At 37.9% G+C, this 22,135-nt stretch overlaps 4 protein-coding genes across 4 annotated transcripts in view; 3 read left to right on the top strand and 1 right to left on the bottom strand.

Moving 5' to 3' along the window:
- Nucleotides 1-5,949, top strand: part of ubl3a (ubiquitin-like 3a) — a 36,762-nt gene extending 30,813 nt beyond the window's left edge. The window contains exons 3-5 of the mRNA XM_007554458.2: nucleotides 1,189-1,275; nucleotides 3,516-3,593; nucleotides 4,233-5,949. Coding sequence (XP_007554520.1) covers nucleotides 1,189-1,275; nucleotides 3,516-3,593; nucleotides 4,233-4,285 — 218 coding nt within the window. The 3' untranslated portion in view covers nucleotides 4,286-5,949. The remainder of the gene's footprint in view (nucleotides 1-1,188; nucleotides 1,276-3,515; nucleotides 3,594-4,232) is intronic.
- Nucleotides 5,950-8,961: 3,012 nt separating this feature from the next.
- Nucleotides 8,962-10,407, bottom strand: or30bu1 (odorant receptor, family 30, subfamily BU, member 1). The gene is made up of 4 exons (XM_016674449.1): nucleotides 10,146-10,407; nucleotides 9,888-10,065; nucleotides 9,501-9,804; nucleotides 8,962-9,428 (listed from the first exon to the last, which is right to left on the bottom strand). Exons 1-4 carry the CDS (start codon nucleotides 10,366-10,368, stop codon nucleotides 9,138-9,140), a joined length of 996 nt encoding a protein of 331 aa, XP_016529935.1. The 5' UTR covers nucleotides 10,369-10,407; the 3' UTR covers nucleotides 8,962-9,137.
- A 5,890-nt stretch (nucleotides 10,408-16,297) lies between these two features.
- Nucleotides 16,298-18,224, top strand: LOC103142067 (olfactory receptor 1-like). The gene is made up of 2 exons (XM_007557929.1): nucleotides 16,298-17,257; nucleotides 18,219-18,224. The coding sequence occupies exons 1-2, from the start codon at nucleotides 16,298-16,300 to the stop codon at nucleotides 18,222-18,224; spliced, it is 966 nt and encodes a 321-aa protein (XP_007557991.1).
- A 3,373-nt stretch (nucleotides 18,225-21,597) lies between these two features.
- The window catches only part of LOC103142059 (olfactory receptor 2AT4-like), a 4,465-nt gene continuing 3,927 nt past the window's right edge, over nucleotides 21,598-22,135 (top strand). The window contains exon 1 of the mRNA XM_016672871.1: nucleotides 21,598-22,127. Coding sequence (XP_016528357.1) covers nucleotides 21,630-22,127 — 498 coding nt within the window. The 5' untranslated portion in view covers nucleotides 21,598-21,629. The remainder of the gene's footprint in view (nucleotides 22,128-22,135) is intronic.

The raw sequence follows: 22,135 nt of genomic DNA, 5'->3' as shown, positions 1-22,135 counted from the left end.
CATCTCTGCTCTTGGGATTACAGCCAATCTCCTGGATTAGCCAGTAACATGACAAGCAGCATTGTACCTGGGTATTTCAACTTTCCAAGCCACATTGTCTTTTGAATATTTTACATAATACTCTACTAAAGAAATCCTCAAATATATTTTCTGCAAATAGAAAGAGGTCAAGAATTATTGAAGAGTTTGACGATTAGTTCCTGTTCTCACGTTTATATCTCAGATCTATTTTTGAAGACCGTAGTACTAAGTTTTCATTGCGTTAATTAGGCTTTATGCATCTGATGTTTTCATAAAGCCTGCAACTTGCTGATGCAGCGTAATTTTTTATCAATTAGGCACACTGTTGTATAAGCAAAAACTATTTTTAAATGTCCGTCTCTCTAGGTAAGTGAGAATCTATGTAGGTCTTTGGTGTTAAGTAAGAGAAGTGAACTCCTTTTCCCTTGATTATCATTGCATCCAGGAATGTGGGATCTCAGTAATAACATCCACCCTCTTAAAAGCTGCTGCTGCGCCAGAGATAGAAGCATTTGATACTCCTGATCCTGAACTTAACCAAATGTGGCATTTTCCCACGGAGCTGGGAGCGTCCTGCTTTTCTACAAAGCTAGAATACAAAAAAAGGAAAAAAAAATAAAATAAAAATCCCACAAATTTCCCAGATGAAGTTGAGTTCTCCTCAACAACCAGAGTCTTCGGTTTGGGAAGCGCCCCATGTTCCTCCCAGACAACAGATTAGTCGGTTAGCAACAACACCCTCCACTCAGCGAGAGACAAACATCTGGTGGCCAGACTCTGTTGCTGTGAAACTCCCTCCACTGTTTTTCTCTCTTACAGTTTTTTTTTTTTCAAATCCACACCTTTGGCTCTTCTTTTACTGCATTTCTTTCTATAATCCTGCAGCACCTCTCACAAAGACAACTGTTTTAGTTTTTGTAAATGTGTAAAATAATATTTTGCCTGGGACAGTTTCATGACTCTGAACAACAATGTAATTGTTCACCATGTTTCCATTTACTTTGGATTTCCTTTGGCTGCACAGTTTGTTGTTTTCTGAACCTGTATGTCTTAGTTGATATGAAATCCATTTACTGGGAAAGTTTTGAAAAATTTAGAGAAGAAATATATCCTTTCATCTGTCTCCATAATGTTTTTTCCCCATCTGTTTCCGTCCCTTTCTGTCAGACTGGGAAGAGGAGCAAGTCAGCAGTCCAAACATCCTGAGGCTGATCTACCAGGGACGTTTTCTACACGGCAACGTAACACTAGGAGGTGAGAAAACACCGGAGCTGCTGCCGCCCAGGGAAAAACGCCTGAGCGCTCACAGACATGCACGCAGAAATCACAGCAGTTTGCTGCTGGAAACTTCTTTGCTGTTCTCATATTTTTCCTGAGCCACAGAACAGAGGTACCTCAGTGCTCTGGACAAGCCTGCTTTGATGGAGGGAGGGGCAGGACGAGGGAGGGGAACAAGAAAAATCAGAAAAAACACTGTAGACTGGCATTGGAGGAGACCTTGGGAAGGACAAAGAAGACACAGGGAGGAGGGAGGCAACGGTGGCTTCAAAATGAAAACCACCAGCAAAAAGAAAAGAAAAAAAAGATAGGATGCTCATCTTTGCAGCAGCCACACCTTGCTTCCCTTCAGCTTAAGGCTTATTATTTTTAACCATCCTTTGTTCGTTTTACAAAGTTGAATCCAGTAAAGCATCCTTAGCACTTTTATACTCTTCCCACATGTCGCATTGGTTTTATTGCTGGTGTGAGACGTTAAGACGACAATAGGAAATCCTCTTGCTTCTAAGCCAAATCATTTAGGGGTTCTAAAATGCAAACATGGATTTAGTTGGCATTATTAGAGGGGATGGCTTCAGTCAAGGTTGTTTTTTTTATAGCTAACAAAAATAAGACGGTTATTCTCAGCTGTTGGAGTCAGGGACACGGTACTGGGCCCAACATCCTTTTTTTTACTGGGTTATGGGTCTTTTCCTGGGCATAAAAAAATAAAAAACAAACAGTAGTCTATTTATACAGTGCCTTATTGGTAAGATTTTTACTCTTATTACATTTACAAATCAATCATCATCCACAAAATCTGTCTTTTTTGCCCCCAACAATTACAAAAAGAATGTTTAATGAACAAAATAAAGACGGTTAAACACATGAAACAAGTAATTTTATAAATATTCTCCCCCTTCAAGTCAGTATTTACTAGATGCACCTTTGGTTGCAAACATAGCACGCAGTCTCCAGAACATCTGCCCCAGTAAAAATACCACTATAAAGTCTTCAAACCATTTCTGTGCAGCCTTGGCGGGATGCTTTGGCTTGTTGTTTTGCTGTAAAATAAATGTCCTCTGAAGTAGAGGGAAACATATTGTCCTCCGCGATGCCCAAAAAGCTCCACTTTGGTCTCATCAGACTAAAGAATTTTCTTCCACTTGACCATGGAGTCTCCCACATGAAACTCTAGTTGAGCCGTAATGTAATGAACAGTGGCCTTCTAACTGCCATTCTCCCAAAACGCTTCAACTGGTGGAAAAACCTAAGGAAACGGTTTTGGGTCGCCCAGTCTCTCCCTGATGACGCTCATAACTCCTACATCGCCGTTAGAGGTGTCCTCTATCCTCTCTTGGCAGATCTACACATCTGCCATCTCTCTTACATTTCTTGACAATGGATTTTACTGAAATCCAAGTTTCAGGTTCATTGGTCTTAGACATTTTTTTGTGTGTCCATCCCCTGACTTGTACTTTTACTTGATTGTTCTTTTGGCTTCATGCTGCAATGTTTGCAAGAATTGCTGATTTAGCAGTGAATGGGTCTTTCAGACTAATTCCCAAATGTGCTTAATGCTTACAAATGTTGGTGAGTCTGTTATAAAAAGGTCAAAAGTGTTAAGAATCCAATTAAAATACAATAAATTGTTTTAAAAAAAAAATGTCCTCGATAATTTAAAATGAGACATTTTCCAGAAATAAGTCTCAATCTGATTTGACAGATTGAGACTAAATGAGAAAATGTATAAATATATTAATTTTTTCCTAATATTTACTCTTTACATTTTGGTGGTTTCCTAATGATTGGTTAACTTTGGGAAGAATTTTAAAAATGCTAAATGTTTAAATATTACTTTAAAGCTCATATTAATTGAATATGACTTTTAATTCTTAGTAGTTTTTATTAATAGTGTTAACCTATATTAAAGAAACTGAGCAGTTAAAGAACTAAAGAGAAGCCAAATTAGTCAATAGGTGGCGCTATTAGTTACATGTCTTTATAATATTTCATCCATTTCTGTAACTTTCAGTCAGAAAGACTTTATCATTGAGCCACAGACCTGCCCGCCTGAAACGGCTTAATTTTCTCCACAATGCAGCCCAACCCTTTCAAGTCCGTTTTAATTTGTTCTCAGCTCTGGCAGGCTATTGAGGAGTGAAATGATACTGATGTTGGATGACATTGCACTGGCTGAAAATGACCTTTACATCCTTCTTCTTTCCTCTCACCAGCCCTCAAGCTGCCCCTGGGGAGGACCACGGTGATGCATTTAGTTGCCAGAGAGACTTTGCCTGAGCCAAATTCCCAAGGTAACGAGCTCTCCATCTTCCCCGTTTCCATTCAGAGGACTTTTCCACGAGCTGAAGAACTTTTAAATATTCCACTCCCAGCTATTATTTATTTCTACACATGGTTTCTGTTTCAGGAACAGCCAGTAGTGCAAATAATTGGCACTTGTAGGTTTAGCTCCCAAGACAACAGCTTATTGTGCAGATTATAGATCTGATGTAAATCACAGAAGATGGCAGGTTTCCTGTAGATCACTGTCGATTCATGACTGAGTCCATTTAAAACAACTAAATGCAGGTTTTAGTTGGAATCAAATAGATTTTTGATAGAAAAACATCACTCTTGTTTATAAATATTCCTTAAAAAATGTAGGGTTGATTTAAGATGATTGTTTTCTCAGGTTTTAATGTCGCAGGTTCTAAAAATAATTTTAATCTAATATGAAGTATGCAAAATTACATTGCTGTGTATTAATCAAAGCTATAGCATAAATTTAATTTGGCCTCATTTCTTACCTGGATAAATTAAGCCATCCTGAGTAGACCACGAAGTGTTAACTAATATGTTGGTTAAACTGCAACTCGATTCCTTTTATTAGACGCTTTGCTGAGTCATTGTTTGTCTGCATGATGGAGCTTTATGTGTGTGTTTGTGTTCAGGTCAAAGGAATAGAGAGAAGACTGGGGAGAGTAACTGCTGCGTCATTCTGTAAATACACACCTGCGCTGCCAGCCCTCCGTTCTGCTAGTCCGTTCACGCCGTCAATGTCCTGGACCCGATGAGCTTGTCCTCTGTCCTGGAGCCTGTCTGCCACCCGGATGCACCCACACCCACACACACACACACACACACACACACACACACACACACACACACACNACACACACACACACACACACACACACACACACACACACACACACACCTCCTTACCACCTTCATTCACACATTTACAGGTTAAGTAGGATGTCAGCAGGCTCAGGCTAATCCAAGACCGAATTGGGGAGCAGGAAGTTGATTAACAATACAGTTGATTCCTATGCTATACTTGATTTGTTGTTTTTAACTGAAAAGTAGAAGAAGGAACTGGATTTGCATGTGTTTTTTTTTTTCTTTCTCTTTGCTTCTTTCCTAAACCTTCTGCTGTCACACCTCTAATCGCCATCTTCGGCTGGTCAGCGGAGTTCGGCTTCTGGCCGAAGCTCCGCTCCGGCTTCTTCTCGTTGCAACACAGCGGCCAAGTTTGTGTGTGTGGCCTTGTTTTCTCATGTAGACCGGCTGAGAGTTTTAACTGCTGAGCTCATCAGAGCCTCAATGGTGATGCTGGGTGTGAAACCTTACGTGTTTGTCTGAAAGCACCTCGGTGCAGCAGAGAAAGTGTAAAACGTGCCTGATCAGAGAACTCGAACCAGGACTCAGTCACTCACTCTGAACACACCTGTGTCCTTTTTAACTGCCCTCCTCTATATGTGCCCTGAAAGGTTGCAGGACAGAAATAACAAACCTGTGCAGAAATAATCCTGTTTTTAGCCAAATAGAAGAAAGTATAGAACCAGCCAGTGTTGGCGGTGCATCGTCTTTGGAGACTGGGTTCTATCAGTCCGTGAGTATTACTGACCAACTGAACTGGTGGTTTATTAAAAGCATTATGTGAATTTTTCTCCCTCTCCTGCAACATCCCGATCTCATCACTTTGCTATCAGTGTTGTGAAGGATCTCTGAGACATCACCTTAAGTTTGAAAACGCTCCCTCCTTGTCTTAATTCTCTCTTCTTACCTCTCCTTCAGCATTAATGAGTCTATTTTGCACAACAGAAGCATGTGCTCTTTCATCAGATTAAAGCAAATGTATGAAATGGGTTTTATTTTATGTTTCCAATGGAAGTAATGTTCCAAACTGAGGTTAACACGTGTAGAATATATTTAATATGAATCTTTATCTAGAACATGGAGATTTTAGATCTTGGTGATATCCATTATATTGGTGTTTAGTCGATGCGATTGTGTATGCGGTTAGCCTCTAGCCAGTTCACAGTCACTCACTGACGATGTCTTTGTGTTTAACAGCAGCAAATCCTCCCTAATTGTTCATGGACTGATGGGTTTTTATTCTCTTTTCTTCTGTCCAGTTTTTTTTTTTTCATTTATTTGTAATTTAATGTAATCCAATTTTTTGTGTTTTGTTTTTTTGCTTTAAAGAATTGCTTTATAACAGCACTAGGTCTTAAAAATATTGTTTATATTGATCAGGGTTCAAATCTGTACAGAGAAAAAGATGTTTTGAAACCAGTTGTAAATAGCACTAATGCTCCCTCTCCCCACCCCTCCAAATCTTCAAAATACATCTGTAAACTAAATAAAGGTTATTGAAGTGCACTTTGTTCTGTCGTTCCTCACAGCCCATTAACTCTTAGTTACACACAGGCTGGAAAGAAATGAAAGTTTTTGAAATTACATTTTACATCTGGATAAGTATGGGGAAAAATGGTCTAAAACAATATTTGTGTTTTCTGACTTTATTCTTTTGTTCATTTCTCATCCATCCACCCATTTGTTCCTTTTCCATGTGTTTTTTTTTGTTCTTACTTATTTTGCATTTAATTCCAAACATCTGTGGAAATGTCTTTTTATGTACATTATATTTGGACTTCTACTTTAGACAATGATGCAAAAAACAAAACTCGGGTAACACAGTAACACTAGAAAAACACTAGATTTAAGAGTAACATTAGATAAAGTGGAGACTTCTAGTAGAACAGCTGGTTACCATGAAAACTGAGATAAACCGGATGACAGACATTACTGACAAAGAAATTAAAGTCTCCCTGCAGCTCAGGCGCTAAATTAATTGACATCTAGCAAAAAAAAAAAAAAATAAATAAAAAATACTTCATCAGTGTACTAAATTAAACATTATTTCAATAATGTTGTAATGAAACATCATTCCCATGTCTGGGCCTTCTAAGAGCAGTAACCCATAACTCAGCTCTTATAAATGATTTCTCAGTTTGTAATGCATCTGAGAAATAAGACGATATAAGCAGCAGAAGTCAGTCTGACGCAAATCAGGAAGAAAACCTGAAGAACTGCTATAAAATGACAAATAATGAATGAATGCAGGAGACCTTCAGCAGGATTTCAAAGACTGCAGTTGGTAATGAACTGTTCAACTGTGAAAACACGTCCGCATAATAACAGAAGTCATTTTGGTGAGGAGGTATGGAGATCTTTTCTTTGTTCTCACCAAAACAAACTAAAGTTTGCAAATAAACATTTTACAAACGTGTTTTTTTTGAAAACATCTAGTTCTGGGATATATTAGAAAAGGGATAAAGAATTTTCTGAAATAAATAAATCTGCCTCTGTCTAATCAAACTTGGTCACAAGGTTGTGAAAAGAAGAAACTTGGTATTAATTTCTAAGTGTTTGTTTTCTTGTAGTAAAACTATAAAAGCTAGAAAATGAATGTTTGTTCTTTACAATGTTGAATGAATTGACTAAATTTCAATGCAACTCTTGAGTTACATTCCCAGTCGTGCATTGTAGAGTTATTTGAGAACTGACATTCTTGGAATCCCCGTGAGGCCTGACGAAGTTTGGACTTTGTCGTGTGAACACACCATTTTACGACCAATCAATTTACGGCACAATAAGCTGCAGGCTTTGAGGAAGAGAGCACTGACTCCGTCACTCTTTTTTTTTGTGTAAACTCAGCTTGAATAGCTACAAGAAAAAGATCAAATGGTTGCATCAATCAACCATGTAAGGTTGTGGGTCCAGGTTAGACAGCAGTGAACAGGTCAAAGTTCAGCAAGCAGAGCTGTGTTGAACACAGGGTCCAGCTAAGCCTGCCTTCCTGTCAGCCTTTTCTGCAAACATGTAATGCCTCATGTACTAAGTTAATGACACAGACAAGGAACAAACAAGGTTTCATTACCGTGTGGGTTGTTTTAAATGAAAGAAAAAGCTCCCATAAATAAATCTTTGACGTGTCAAAACAGTATGAGAGCAGCTTTGAAAGGTTAATTCATTCACAGGTGATGACTGTATATCCTGTGCAGACTTTTCCCTTCCTCCTCTCATCCTTCTCTCCTACTGAGTCCACAAAGCTGCAGTCGGTGCCAGATGTGAAAGACGCTATTCTCTCTTTACTGGAGAAAACTGGGATATAGTTTGAGGAGACCAGTGACAGAAACACAGCAGTCAAGATCATCTTTGTGTTAAAGGGGCGGTATTATGTGTTTTCTAGAGACATAGTGCAATTTTATAGCACAATCAAGTAACTCTATTACCTTCAGTTTTAATAAAAAACACTGTGTATATCAAGCAGAATTTAAAATAAATTTTACTTCGTAAATTGGGCATCTGTATCTTTAAGAAGCTCCTGCTCTTTCCAACACGTCATCATGACAACGTTTCTCCATTATGCCGTTAACAACCATTCTTGGGAGCATTAGACTGAGAAAGGCTACATATGATGAGCTCAGTAGACATGTAGTTCCACCAGGTGTTTGCTAATTGCTGCTGCTGCTGCTAGTCTGGAGGAGCTTTGTGAAAATAACAAGCGCTTTGTGAGACTAAGCCTTTAAGCACTCCTCAATGGCTGCCGCTTGAGATTCAAGTATTTTTTTAAACATGGATAAATTAAGGTTTTTGATAAGAGAATATTTTTATAACATAATGTAAAGCTAAAAAAGTCAAATTTACATAATATGTCACCCTTTGAAACCAGCCGGTTGTCATTGCTGGGTTCTCAATGTCAACATTGTTCAATAAAGAAAGTATTTTGATCCTGAAAAGTCGCTTAGACTGGGAAGATGACTATTTTTCCAAGAATAATCTAATATGCTCACACATAATAAAGACACCAGTTCATATGAATACACATCCTAAAGCCCTTCAAACCTCACTTATGTTTTATTTCCAGATTAAAAAGTTTGAGGATACTGCCATCTTCTGGCTTAACACATTAGCTCATCTTTAAAACCTTAAAACAAACAATGCTTTCAAACTGCACTTGTACATAGAAGCTTCTCTTTTTTGAGGTAAAATAAACATTTAATGAATTGGATTTTGCAACTTTATATGCTTATTGTAAATGGGATGGATATTTTACCAGAATCTTTCACAAAACATTTCTTATTTTTGTACTTGTAGATGCCTTCAGATATTTTTTGAAACATACTTCTAAGCATATTCCTGTCCGTGCTTCACCTAAATACACAAAGTCTCAGTAAAAAAAAAGAGAGAAAACCCAAACAGAGTAATTGATGGATGATAAATTTACTTAAATATAAACAATCATGCATCTGAATTCAAGTAGCGCTACCACTATTAGGAAATTAAAATAATAAATAAAACCTTTTCAATCTATTTGATAACATTTCATCTGGGTACTGTGTGGAACCCAATGGATTATTGAGCTTCACCTTTCAAAAACTTAAAGTTATGAGCGAAGAATCATCTTTTCTAGAGACAAATGGTAGAATGCTGGGAAACCAAGGTGGTAGCAATAAACATATATTACAGAAAGATACATTAAATAAAAACACGGTTTACGTTTTTCATTTTACTTTGGGGACATCGGCCGTTTTGCTGGACTTGGGCTGAACAACCTGTAGCCTCTGAACCCAGCGGCTCCATATCGCCTTGATCTCCTTGGTTCTCAGACAGTACACAAACGGGTTTATGAGCGGAGGGAAGAAGCTGTAGAAAAATGTTGTGGCTATTCGGCTGTCCGAGGTCATCCGCATGTTAGGAATGTGTGGTGCGGAGTAGACGAAGAAGCGTGGTATGTAGTAGATTGAAATGATGCAGCCCTGGGTGGCACACGTCGATAAGGTCTTCCTTCTGCCCTGCGGAGGGCAGCAGATCACAGTTAGGTCATTCTGAAACAAGAATAAAAGCTACGAAAAGCTGCAGCTCACCTGTCCGCTGGTCATGTGAAAGACTGAGATTATGATGCAAAAGTAGGAGAATATCACAAAGCCCAAAGGAACAAGAAGGATAAACATTGCAGTGGCATATGAAGCCCCGGAAAGATACCTTTTATCCCCACATGCAAGAGCGGTAAGGGATAAGGTGTCACAAAAGGCCTGTATGATTTCATTAGACCCACAAAAAGATATCTGGGTAAAGTTAATGGAGGTGACACCAGGGAAGACGTGTGCCACTAACCAGGAGAAAACTGTCAGGATTGTCATAGTTGGGGCCGTCATCAGCATGGGATATCTGAAAAGAAAAAAAAAGCGTATATGATTGATGTTTTCTTATAAGTTTCAAGCCAAAAAAGTGTACAGTCGCTTCTTTACCACCTGAGAGGAAAACAGACGGCCAGATACCGATCCATAGCCATGGTCAGCATAATCAGGGAGTTCAAACTCCCAAAATAGTGGATCATGTGTCTTTGGAAATGGCATGTGTAAAAGCCGATACTCGCATCATTCCACCAGTAGCGAGCAATAAGTTTTGGTAAAGCCACTGTGGTAAAGCCTAAAGAAAAGCAACAACATGCATCAGAGCCATTTCAAAGATACAAAATACAGTTTGACGTTAAAATATACAACATTCACCAACGTCTGAGAGCGCCAGGCTGACCATGATGATGTACATGGGCTTCTGGAGACTGTGCTCCAGAGCAAACATCACCACCAACACCAGGTTTCCCACCACTGTGGTCACATAGAGGATGAACAAAAACCAGGCCACCGTGTGAAAATGCTCCAGCTGGAGACCTGGGAAGCCCACGATAAGAAACGCTGACACTTCAGTGTAGTTCTCTTCCACTTGAGCCATGCTGCAAGCGAAGTGGGGCGAGAAAACGGTCAGACTGGCAGCAGCAGCACTAGTATTCAACTGAATAACATCCAGGAAATGTAAGCAGAGATCTCACCCTGTGCTTTGGTTTTTAGTTTTGTTTGTTTTTGACAGTGCGGTGGGTAAAACCAGAAGACTCAGAGTTTTATTTAAGATGTTCCAGCAAAGGGAGCATAAAGTTTGTTGATGCAACTTTGTCTCAGAAGAGAAAATATAATTAGCTTGTTCAAGTTGTCTAGGAGGAGACAGACACCAGGCCCCCTGCGACCCTGTAAGGGCGAGTGGGTGTAACTATTGGATGAATGGATGGGAGTTGTCTAGGAAAGCTTTGAATAACAATTTAGTCCTAGAAACTACTTTAAGATATTACACTTTCAGCAGACTCAAGGAATGGCAGAACATCTCAGAGGCCATCTAATCTGCCAGGTTCATCTTAACTCTTATGGAAAGATCTGGTTCTGACTGAAACAGGAAAAAATCATCTTTAATTATTTAAGTGACATAAGCAAACTGGTAGAAACTGAGCTCATGTCCACTATTTCAAAAATTCTTGCAGAGATTGTGCTTAAGAGGTATTTTTCTGATTTTTAAGTTACATAATGAGTTAGACCAAAAGAACCCAAGAATGGCTGCAGTTGTTTGACCAAAAAAGCCAAGGAAGTACACACATGCCACACTTTCATTGAGTGCATGTGTGTCCAAAAAGTGGGCCAAAAATCTTGGTTTGTTGTTTTATAGAATAAACTGGAAGAAGTCTTATCATTCTTGACAGACTGCCATTTTGAGTAATGTAGGATAACTACATTGCTCATACCTCATCAAACTTCTGCCACAGTTAGAAATAGAAATTGGTTCGATGGTAAAATAATATTGTACAACACTGACAATAGCCCCAAAACTAGATAAATACAATAAAATTAAGCAATTGTACGTCTTCCTCCTGGGTGAACCTGAATTGCACGCCTGCCTTCAGGCCTGATTGAGGTTTTGAAGTTGATCTGGAGGACATAAAGGATCAACATCTTTTATGTTTTTTATTGTTATGTTGTGTTTTGATGTACAGCACTTTGTATCAGCTGTGGTTGTTTTAAAGTGCTTTATAAATAAAGTTGGCATGGTATGGATGAATTTGCACTCTGCTGCCACACTGGGGACTGGAATTACAAGCCCTACTTGAACCAGAGTTTTGAAAACGGGGAACATTACTCCAGTTAAAGTAATGAAAAGTTTCCTGATCCCATTCAGTGGTAGAAAATCCTGCAGCAATGGTTCAGCTGCACCAAACATAACTCTTCAGCATGCTGTCAGCTCCCAGAGAGCGAGATGCACTGAGTTCAGAATATATATTTCATCAAGAAAATATTCCCTGCTGTAAAGGGATTGTCGGTGTTTTGACTGGACTAAAACTTTTCTTTTCTGTGAAGATATCTTTTGCCGTTTATTTGCTAAGTAGTTAGCATGAGCTAGGCCTAGCTGAACTGGTTCAAATTGAGGTTTCTCAATAAAGTCTTATTAGACATCATGTTTTTTTCTTCATATGGTCCTTTTTCATTTTTTGTGCAAAATTTAACAAAAAACTAAACCATTTTCACCACAGTGCTGTTTATTTACTCATCTGTAATCCAGTTCTTGTGGACAGACATCACCTATTTATTACCCTTTTACCCATTTGTTGGTTTAAAAACCAACTCAGCCTGCTTGGTCTAATCAACAGCATTAAATGCTTTAACCCAGCATTTTCTCATCACTGTTTTTCAAGTCCCAATTATTACAGCTGTAAGGAAAGTTTCTGTGTAGAAAGAGTTTAATAACCAATATTATTTGGGTGATAAACATTTGTTTTGTTTGTCCTGTGTCACTGTGCTGCTCTGTGATGGACTGTCCAGGGTGAGGCCTCCCTTTTGAGAAACACGTCAGCTCCCCGTGCAAACCCACAAGGTCGACCAGGTATAGACAATGGATGGATGGATTTCTGCTTTTCATCACAGAACAGGAAGGAGGCAGCAGATGTTATCTCAAATCCTCCCAGGATCAATTAGTGAGTTTAACATAACAAGTTTGAGTAAGACTCTGGCCCTCTGAGAAAAGAAATAGGCTTGTGTAAAGAAAAAAAAACCCATCAGGATTCTCCTGAGGCCAGATGAGAAGATATTGTCCCATTATGGTGCGACAAAAACAAACAGTGTGACTGATTAGGAAAATTTAAATAAGTGATCATGCAAAGTAACAACAAGTTACTGCAAACTAACAACAAGCCAGTATGACTCTCTTTCTTTGATTGCACAAAGTTAGGAAGTAAAAAAAAAAAAAAAAAAAAAAAATTCTGTATCTTTTTTCAGAACATCTCTAATATTCCAGACCATTCAGAATGTTGAACTACTTAAAACTGATTTCCTCACAAAAATGCGCCGTTTAATAAACATCACTGAACTGAAATGGTAAACAATTTCCTGTAATTTTGATTTTGTTCTGGGCTCTGGCATGACAGAGCTAATCTGTGTTTGGACTTTTTTTTAATAAAATCACAGTTGATAAATATGTTTAAATCTAATTAAACAATTCAATTACAGAAAAAAAGCACATCAGAATTAGGTGGATAACCAACACTGCATCTTTTCAATAAGCTTGATTTCCACATTCTTATGTTTCTTTGTGAAAATAATTTGTCCTTCTCCTTTATTCCTTGAAGTGAATCTCCTGTGGGATAAATATTCGTACTGCACCTGGGGAGGGAATTGTATTAATTTTCAACAATAGCCTAATAGAAAATCCCTGTGGAAGTTACACCATGCACCAGCTTGACTTCAGGAGCCACGAATCTCTAATAGTCACTTGAGATAAGTTCTGGTTTTTGACAACACACTGGGCCACATGCAATGTCATAGGGCTGCCTGTGGCTGTTCAGCCTCTGGGCCTTTATAAAACCACATAACTATAAAGACAATAACAAATAAAAAACTTTGGCAGTTCTTTTCTGTGTTTTTATTAAACCTACACAGAATATCAACAACAGAAAGGTTAAAAGCTTACTTCTGGAAAGAGCTCACTTTGCTTGTCTGATTCTACAAAACAAATACTTTTTTCTTATTGAAAAGTCAAAAGCTGCTTGTTGGTGCATTCGTAGGTTTAAAATGATGGGCTGGCTTGGTTTGGTGTAATTGAACAAATAGAAAATTAGAAAATGGCCTCTTTCTTACAGCACTAACATGAGTAAAATGTAAATAATAATAAAAAAGTTTAGTCGTTGAACGAGAGCATCAGCTGAGCTGCTGATGAGGACATATTATCCTTCTATAGATTCAGATTTATTCAAGTCCTGAATGGACAATTAATGTTACAGCAAGTATATATACATATGAAAAGATAAGTTAAAAAATAAAAGTCGTGTTTCTAAACTCCAAGCATTGTTTGAACAATATTTCCAAATCTTACCAAATAATTTATTATTAAAACATTATAGAAAGATTTTTGAACCTAAATTTTACTAAACAGTCGATTAAATACCCATAAATTTAGCCTAGCCATTGTCATCCTACACAATTCAGCTTGATTCTCATTTTCTTTCACTGCTCTGTCTGGGATTTCTCCCATTGAACTGGATTTCAACCGGACCAAACAGCAAACAGAAGGACAAGTTGTGAACGATGTCCTCATTCACCTCTTATTGAGTCAGTTTGTTTCGTGTTATTGATTTCCTAAAGTGAGACACTAGATGAAAAACATTTATTCTGTACCCGATGAAGAAATGTCATCAATCAGTTCATTTATTAAGCAACAGTAGCATTATAACATGTCTCTTTTTAAGGGTACACAATGCACCAGATTGATCTTGGAAGCCTTGGGACTCTAATAGTCACTTGAGTTCAGCTTGGATGCTATTATATGCACAAGACAAGCGATCAGACGGGTCTAATAAGAATGATGACCGCATGTGAAGCAGCCCTTTAGGGTTCACTCCTCTGGAATTTGGATGCCATTAATCGCAGCTTTGGCGTCTAGTTTTTCAAACTATTAAGCGCATGTCCTAGTCTCAGAGGCAAGACAACATTAAATAAGATAGGATGCTTTTCTCTTATTAAATGAACGAAACAGGGATTCAGGTGAGCAAAGGCAGAAACTGCTTTATTATTCATGTTCAACCCTGAGCTAAGCATGTTGAGGATGTTTCAACCAGAGCTTGTAATTTTTATCTTATAAAGTTTGAGATTTTGATGCTATTCGTCTTAGACTTTCATTTTAACGGCATACCAACAGCAAATATTCAGGGAATAAAGTTACTCGTTTCACAGGGCTATACAGTAATTGTTGTTGTTGTATAAGTTACATAACGTGAGCCCTTCTCTCCCTTGGCTTTCAGGTGCAGTTAGGGAAACGGTGTTTACCTCAGGATGTGTCATCACCCTGCAGAAGCAATAACAACAAAACAACTCATTAACCCTCTCCACAGGCTGCGCTCCATCCAGGGACTGAAGAACATTTCAACTATGGAGTTACAGCAACTTTGCAGGAATAAACTTATTTATACTGCGTTGCAATGTGTTTTATCCCTGAAACTTTTCCACATTTTATCTTGTTACTAGCAGTCTTCGTTGTATTTTATCAGGATTTTACGTGAGAGACCATCACAAAGTCGAGTAGTAAAAGTATTTGCTCCCTTACAGATTTCTTCTGTTTGTGGTCATGAAATATAATACCAGACAAAGAGAACCTGAATAAATGCAAAAAACTGTTATCAAATGATTGAAAAAATATCCAACCTAACCTTTTTCATATCTCATGACAATAAGTAGAGCTTGAAACATAAACATACCAGCAAAATGAGATCTTTGCTTTCTGGCCCAACTCTTTCTGTACCACAACAGATAATTCATTCTCAGCTTGAGAAACTGATAATCAAGCATTCAAGACAAAATCATCATCTTATCATCTTGAGAAAACAATCAATGTCTTCTTATGATAATGGGAGAAATTATCTTATCATCTTGACCAAACGGTTATCCTTATCTGATAACAAAATACGTTAATATTGAGAAAAAAAAAACTTGAGTAGAGCCTCTCTTGACTTCACTTCAATACACCTGTCTAAGAAAAACATTTAAAAGGAGGAACAGTTTATAATATGGTAAAATAACCTTAAAATATTATAAAAATGTAGTATTTAGCAGATTTTATTCAGATTTAGGTTTTTGTTTTGGTTGAGCATTCCCGCTTCTTTAGCTTATTTTACCAGTTTTAAAATTAGTGGCTTCAACAATTTTGACAGAATTAAACAAATTCAAGAAAGGCAGTTCTGTTTCAGAAGTGGTTGTTTTTTTAAAAAAAAAATTAGTCTTGAAAGTTGGAATATGCGTGTGGTTTGGTCTTATGATCTGCTGAGATGTGCTATACAAATAAAATGTGATTGATTGATTGATTGATTGATTGATTGATTGATTGATTGATTGATTATGAATGCATGATCTCCCAGTAATTCAGCTGCACATCTTGCATTCACAACTGCTTGGGAATTCCCATGCAGCTTTATAGGACACCTCTTAGAGCCACAACGTTTCAAAGCAGGTTGATGATTTCTTTAATTCTCTGAGGACTTGTAACTTTTACTTCAGTTGTTTTCTAAGTTACAGCATCTGTTTGCACTCTTTTTTGTTGAGTTTTGAAATGAAAAGTAATTTAGTGGATCAATTCTGTGCAGAAGTCAGTTTTGGACACATGAACTCGATTCTTTTGCACCGTTGCTGAAGTGTTTTCATACAGTGTTTGGAAAAGCAACACTCAGGGGATCAGAGACAAACATAAAGCAGATATGAAAAGCTGTTGGGCTTATTAGTTTCCTTACTGTTGGTGTAGCAGCTGCTGACAGCAAAGATAGGACTCGGTTTGCAACAACAGGCATGACAGTAATCTGACAATGGATTTATTTAATCCTTTTTTTGTAAAAAATAGCACATTTATCCAACCTGCCTATTTCATTATAAGTGGATTTATTGGCTTACCTAATATGAAGTATTACTACGTCTTTCTCTTTTTTGTATTTATAGTTTCAGTGCTGGGAAACGTGGCTGTAATGGCTGTAATCTGTCTGGATCATAATCTCAGAACTCCAAAGTATGTTGCCGTTTTTAACCTTGCATTTGTGGACCTCTTAGGTAGCTGTGCTCTGGTACCAAAGGTCCTTGATATCTTTTTGTTTAATCATTATTATGTCCCCTACAACGACTGCTTGACGTTCCTTTTCTTCTGCTACACTTGCCTTTCGATGCAGGCTCTTAATCTGGTTGCTCTCTGCTACGATCGCCTGATGGCCATCATGTTTCCTCTGCACTATCATGTAAAGGTTACTCATAAGATTATGTTTTCCATGATTACCTTTTTTTGGCTGTTTGTAATAACTTGTGTTTTACTTGCAATTGGCCTTCTTACAAGGCTTTCCTTCTGCAAGTCTGTGGTCATTAACAGCTATTTCTGCGACCATGGCCAAATCTACAAGCTGGCATGCAACGACAATTTTCCTAATTTTGTGATCTCACACCTCCTTCCATGTCTGTTTCTTTGGCTTCCTCTTGTTATAATATGTTCCAGTTACATATGTATTGGATACACTTTAGCTCAGGTTGTTGCAGCTCAGGAAAGGGCGAAGGCTCTCAGAACCTGCACAGCTCATCTCTCGTTGGTAGTGATCTATTTCTGTCCAATATTGATCACGTTTACGATGGGTTCTGGCATCCATCCAAACGCCAGGATCATTAACCTGTCTTTGACCTCTGTTATTCCTCCACTGTTGAACCCAGTCATTTATGTTCTGCACACACAAGAAATAAGATCATCAATTAAAACAATACTAAAAGGAAGGAATAAATCTAAAATTATGGTGAAATAAACATTTTTGAGGCCTGTTTTCTGTTTCAAACAACAGAAGTATGTTAACATATATCATTTATTTTTGCATAAAAAAAGGACAGAGAGGCTTTATTTTAGCATTTGTTCTGAATTATGTAATCCTTTTAGCTCAGTTGTCTGTGGATGCTAACTTCTGTTTTGATATTAATAACAATCAATTTCTAGTTCTTTTCTAGTTCCTGACTGGATTTCCTGTTAAATTCCTCTTGTCTTTCAATGTCTATGCAAAGCATTTCCTAAAGATTTACTTAAAATTAAATTCAGATTTATGAAATAACCTGCTGTTTCCTCTAGAAGAAAATGTAATTTACTCTAACTGAAGATATAAAATAAAAAACCTGAATAATGAAATTATCTTTGTTTGTTTACTGGACCCATTTACAGTATTTCGTATTGGATTAACATTAACATTAACATTTTTATGGTGTCTTATTGCTCTAAAAACGTTGATATTGACAATATTGTACAATAATGATATTTTTGATTGCCTGAAAGTTTGCAATATTAGCTTAGCACTAAAGGCTATTGTGCTTCATATGAATTTTATATTATTAAAACACTGTTTGTTTTACCGACATATATTTGAAACTGTCTCCTCTTCAGAAAATATTGCCTATTTTTTTTTCTCACAGTGACATTAAATCAACTGTTTTGCAGCTTATTCTATGAGAGAACAAGGTTGAAATCTTTATTTGATCAAAACAGAGCAACACAACCAGTTGACGTGCTTCTGTAGAAAATAATTTCTCTTCAAATGGCTTTGAAACCTTCATTAATGAAACTTAAAATAGTTGCAACTTCTGCAGTAAAGGGTGGAGGTGTTAGCATGATCTGTTAGCATTTATGGCTTGATCAACAAATGGAAAATAATTTTCCACTTTGGACACATTTAGGGCAAATTGACCAGTGAGTCGTTCTGTTTCCTTCTCTAGCTCTAACATAAAAGTATTATCATAGATACTTTCATTTTCTTGGCAAATTAATTAACAGTACCTAATAACTAATTACGATTAACTAATAGTAATTACTTCAAATAATTTGAACAACCATGTCAAAATCTTACCAAATTTGTTTATTTTTTATGCAACTGTGAGAAAATATTTCTGAACTGAAGTTGATTTCTGAAGATTATTTCAAACCTACTTGGCATTTTGTGATTTACATTGGGGTTCTGAGGCCAATTTTAGGGACTGGGTCAAAGGTGTGCCAGTAATTGAAACAAGAGCACTAAGCAGGCTGTAGATCCATCTTACTAAATCAGTTTAAATGTGAAGGAAGTTGATCCTATAATCTAGCAACAATTTATAATGCCTAAGCAGTGTTGTGGTCAAGACCACCTAACCTGAGACCAAGACAAGACCAAGACCAGAGTGTATCGAGACCGAGACAAGACCAAGACTTTTAGGGTCCGAGACCAAGTCAAGACCAAGACTGAGGGAAGTCGAGACCGTGTCAAGACCAAGACCAGTGGTACATGTCGCAATAAAATGTAAAATATGATGAAAATTGCTTCTGAAATTGATCTGAAAGATCCATATTCCCATAAAAACACCTAGATATTAAATACTTAATACATTTTACCAAAATTAAATATTCCATCTCTGTGCTACAATCCGTTGTGTTCTCGTGCCATCCTAAAAAGATAATGCCTTGGGCGTTTGCCCATATTGGTCATGTCAGAAACCACCACTGTCTGCACCATTAAACATTGCAATTGAGGCAATGCCCTGACGGTAAATAACGCTCAACTATGAACACTGACCAAGGAGCAACAAGCAAGAAGTAACCAAGCACAAGACGCTCATCATGACAGTTCTCACCCTCTTTCCCGCTACATGAAGCCAGGTAGTCTGACACCATGGCACACATTACAGCTGCCACTGTGAACGAAAACAAAGAGCAATGTGCATTCTCTGCATGCTCTTTCGTTCTTGTGTTTTAGTTATTTGTTATTTTAAAAAATATCAACGTACATAATTAAAATAATAACAGCTACTGCAGTGTACGCAGAGCATTACAAGAACAAAGAATGGGTGTTCTGTCAGGTCAGATCGTCATATGCTTAGCACGAACTCACGGCTATATCTGTCAGACACCATAAGATTTCATTTAATCAGCAACATAGAATCATGACGTAGCTCGTCATACACTTTGTTAATAATAGTTGTGTGGCATCCTGACTTAGCGGTTAAGTAGGTTAATGAGTTTTACACGGGTGTGTGTTGTAGCTGACTCCAGCTGCAGCCAGACCCTGCTTTAAATACACTTTGAAACCACAATGCATGTATATCTATATAGTTATCATTGTAAACAATTTAATGACTTATTTTCGCCATAACTTGTTGCGTATGGTGAACTGACAACTCGTCTGACGGTCGGACTTTTTAATGCGCATGCATGGTACTCACTGCATGTATGCTATTCTGACAGCGTATGGTAATCTGACAGAACAATGTGACACTCCAGTCCTATCTAATAAGTAAAGTGCCGTGCAGAAGAATTGGACTGTTTCTGAATGTCACATCACTATATTGCAGACTTTTGGACACAGCGTTGACCCATATATGCGACAAGTCAGTCAAAAACACGTAATTGCTTGGATTTTAATTGGTGCGTTTTGCATCCACCGAAAACAAAGATGTTAACAAATAAACTGGACAGAATGCTGTACGTTTAGTGATATTTTCACAGTTGCAATCTCGACTGGTCTTGAAATAAAATGCTGAGACCATCAAAAAATGGTCTCGACACCAAGACCGATCTCAAGTACTACAACACTGGCCTAATGTTTTATAAGTTAAAACAGATGAGATGAGAATGAATACACTTACTGAATTTATCTGATTGGAGAGAGAGGTCAGTCTAATGTGTTTGATATGAAAGTTCTTCAATCATCATCTNCTCTCCCGCTACATGAAGTCAGGCAGTCTGACACTATGGCACACATTACAGCTGCGTGCTCTTTTGTTCTTGTGTTTTAGTTATTTGTTAATTTAAAAAATATCAATGTACATAATTAAATAAAATAATGATAGCTACTGCAGTGTATGCAGAGCATTAAAAGAACAAAAACGGGTGTTCGTCAGGTCAGATCGTCATACACTTAGCACGAACTCATGCTAAGTGTATGACTTAGCATACACTTAGCATGCTAAGTCATACACTTAGCATGAGTGTATGCTAAGTGTATGAGTCCGACCGTCTGACAACGGTCGGACTTCTTAATGCGCATGTGCAGGCATGGTACTCACTGAATGTATGCTATTCTGACAGCGTATGGTAATTTGATAGAACAACGGCTCTTAGTGACACTCCAGTCCTATCTAATAAGTAAAGAGCCGTGCAGAAGAATGGGACTGTTCCTTAATGTCATATCACTATATTGCAGACATTTGGACACCGCGTTTTCCCATATATGCGACAAGTCAGTCAACACCTCCGGACAATAATTCAGGCAGTGAGTGAACTTTTTTTTCATCACAAATGCTTATGTGTCTCTGTACAGCTAGCTTTGCTAGCATCATGCGGCACGGAGTTTACCTTTCTTTGAGCTACTTTTCTGAGTGACGAAAAAAGTTAGACGTTGTCCCCACCGTCTGTGAAAGCGAAGCGCTGCTGAGTTAGCTGTGGCCATCGGATTTCTTATGCAGCGCTATTCTATAACTTGCGATTAGACAGACATCTTCTGCTGCTCAGAGGAAACAACTGTGCATGTCTCAGAGCGCCACGTGCGAGTGAAAGGTGGGGAGTGGGGAGAAACAGAAACATGTACTTGCTTGGAATTTAATCGGTGCGTTTTGCATCCAGTGAAAACAAAGATGTTAACAAATTAACTGGACAGTATGCTGCACGTTTAGTGATATTTTCACAGTTGCGGTCTTGACTGGTCTTAAAATAAAATGCCGAGTCCTCAGCGCCAGAGACCGAGACAAGACCGAGACAATCAATAAATGGTCTCGAGACCAAGACCGATCTCGAGTACTACAACACTGGCCTAATGTTTTTTAAGATAAAACAGATGAGATGAGACTGAATACTTACTAAATTTTTCTGATTGGAGAGAGAGGTCAGTCTAATGTGTTTGATATGAAAGTGCTTCAATCATCAACTCACTACCAGTAATGTAATTTATTTATTTTTAAAAGTTTCAAGTCTGAGCATGTGCTTGGTTTCTACAACAAACGTATTTCCACTCCCGGTAACCAAACTTTGAGCTTCTGTAAAGCTGACACAAGGGAACAAACCTCAACTCTTATAAGTCAGAGAAGAGAAGCAGTGTTTCCATTTCAGTTGCTCTCCTCTGAACAAAGCTTGTCGAAGTAGAAAAGACTTGAAGCGAGTAGATGGAACTTTTCAATCCAGCTCTTGAGGAAAACATCACCTTTGTCCGTCCTGCATATTTTATCATAACAGGTTTTATTGGCATTCCTAACGTGAACTTCTACTTTGTCTTTCTGTTGTTTGTTTATGTTCTTTCTGTGGTAGGAAATGGAACTGTGTTGACTCTCATAATTGTGGATCATACTCTGAGAGGTCCGAAATACGTTGCAGTTTTCAGTCTCGCTCTAACTGACATCTTAAGCAGCACAGCTTTTTTACCAAAAATCATTGACATCTTCCTTTTCAATCATCGCTATATTTCGTACAATGAATGCTTGACCTTCATGTTTTTTGGCTTTACACTACCTGCAATGCAATCCTTTAACCTGGTGGCACTGTCTTATGATAGACTGATGGCGATCATGTACCCTCTGCACTACCAAGTGAAAGTGACCCAAAGGTTTATGATCAATTTGATCGCCTTTTTGTGGATTTTTTCCATCACTCTTATCCTCATTCTTGTTGGCTT

This window comes from Poecilia formosa, unplaced genomic scaffold, assembly GCF_000485575.1.
Source record: "Poecilia formosa unplaced genomic scaffold, Poecilia_formosa-5.1.2 Scaffold3, whole genome shotgun sequence".
Lineage (NCBI taxonomy): Eukaryota > Metazoa > Chordata > Actinopteri > Cyprinodontiformes > Poeciliidae > Poecilia > Poecilia formosa.
This window is presented reverse-complemented; position numbering and strand designations above follow the sequence as displayed.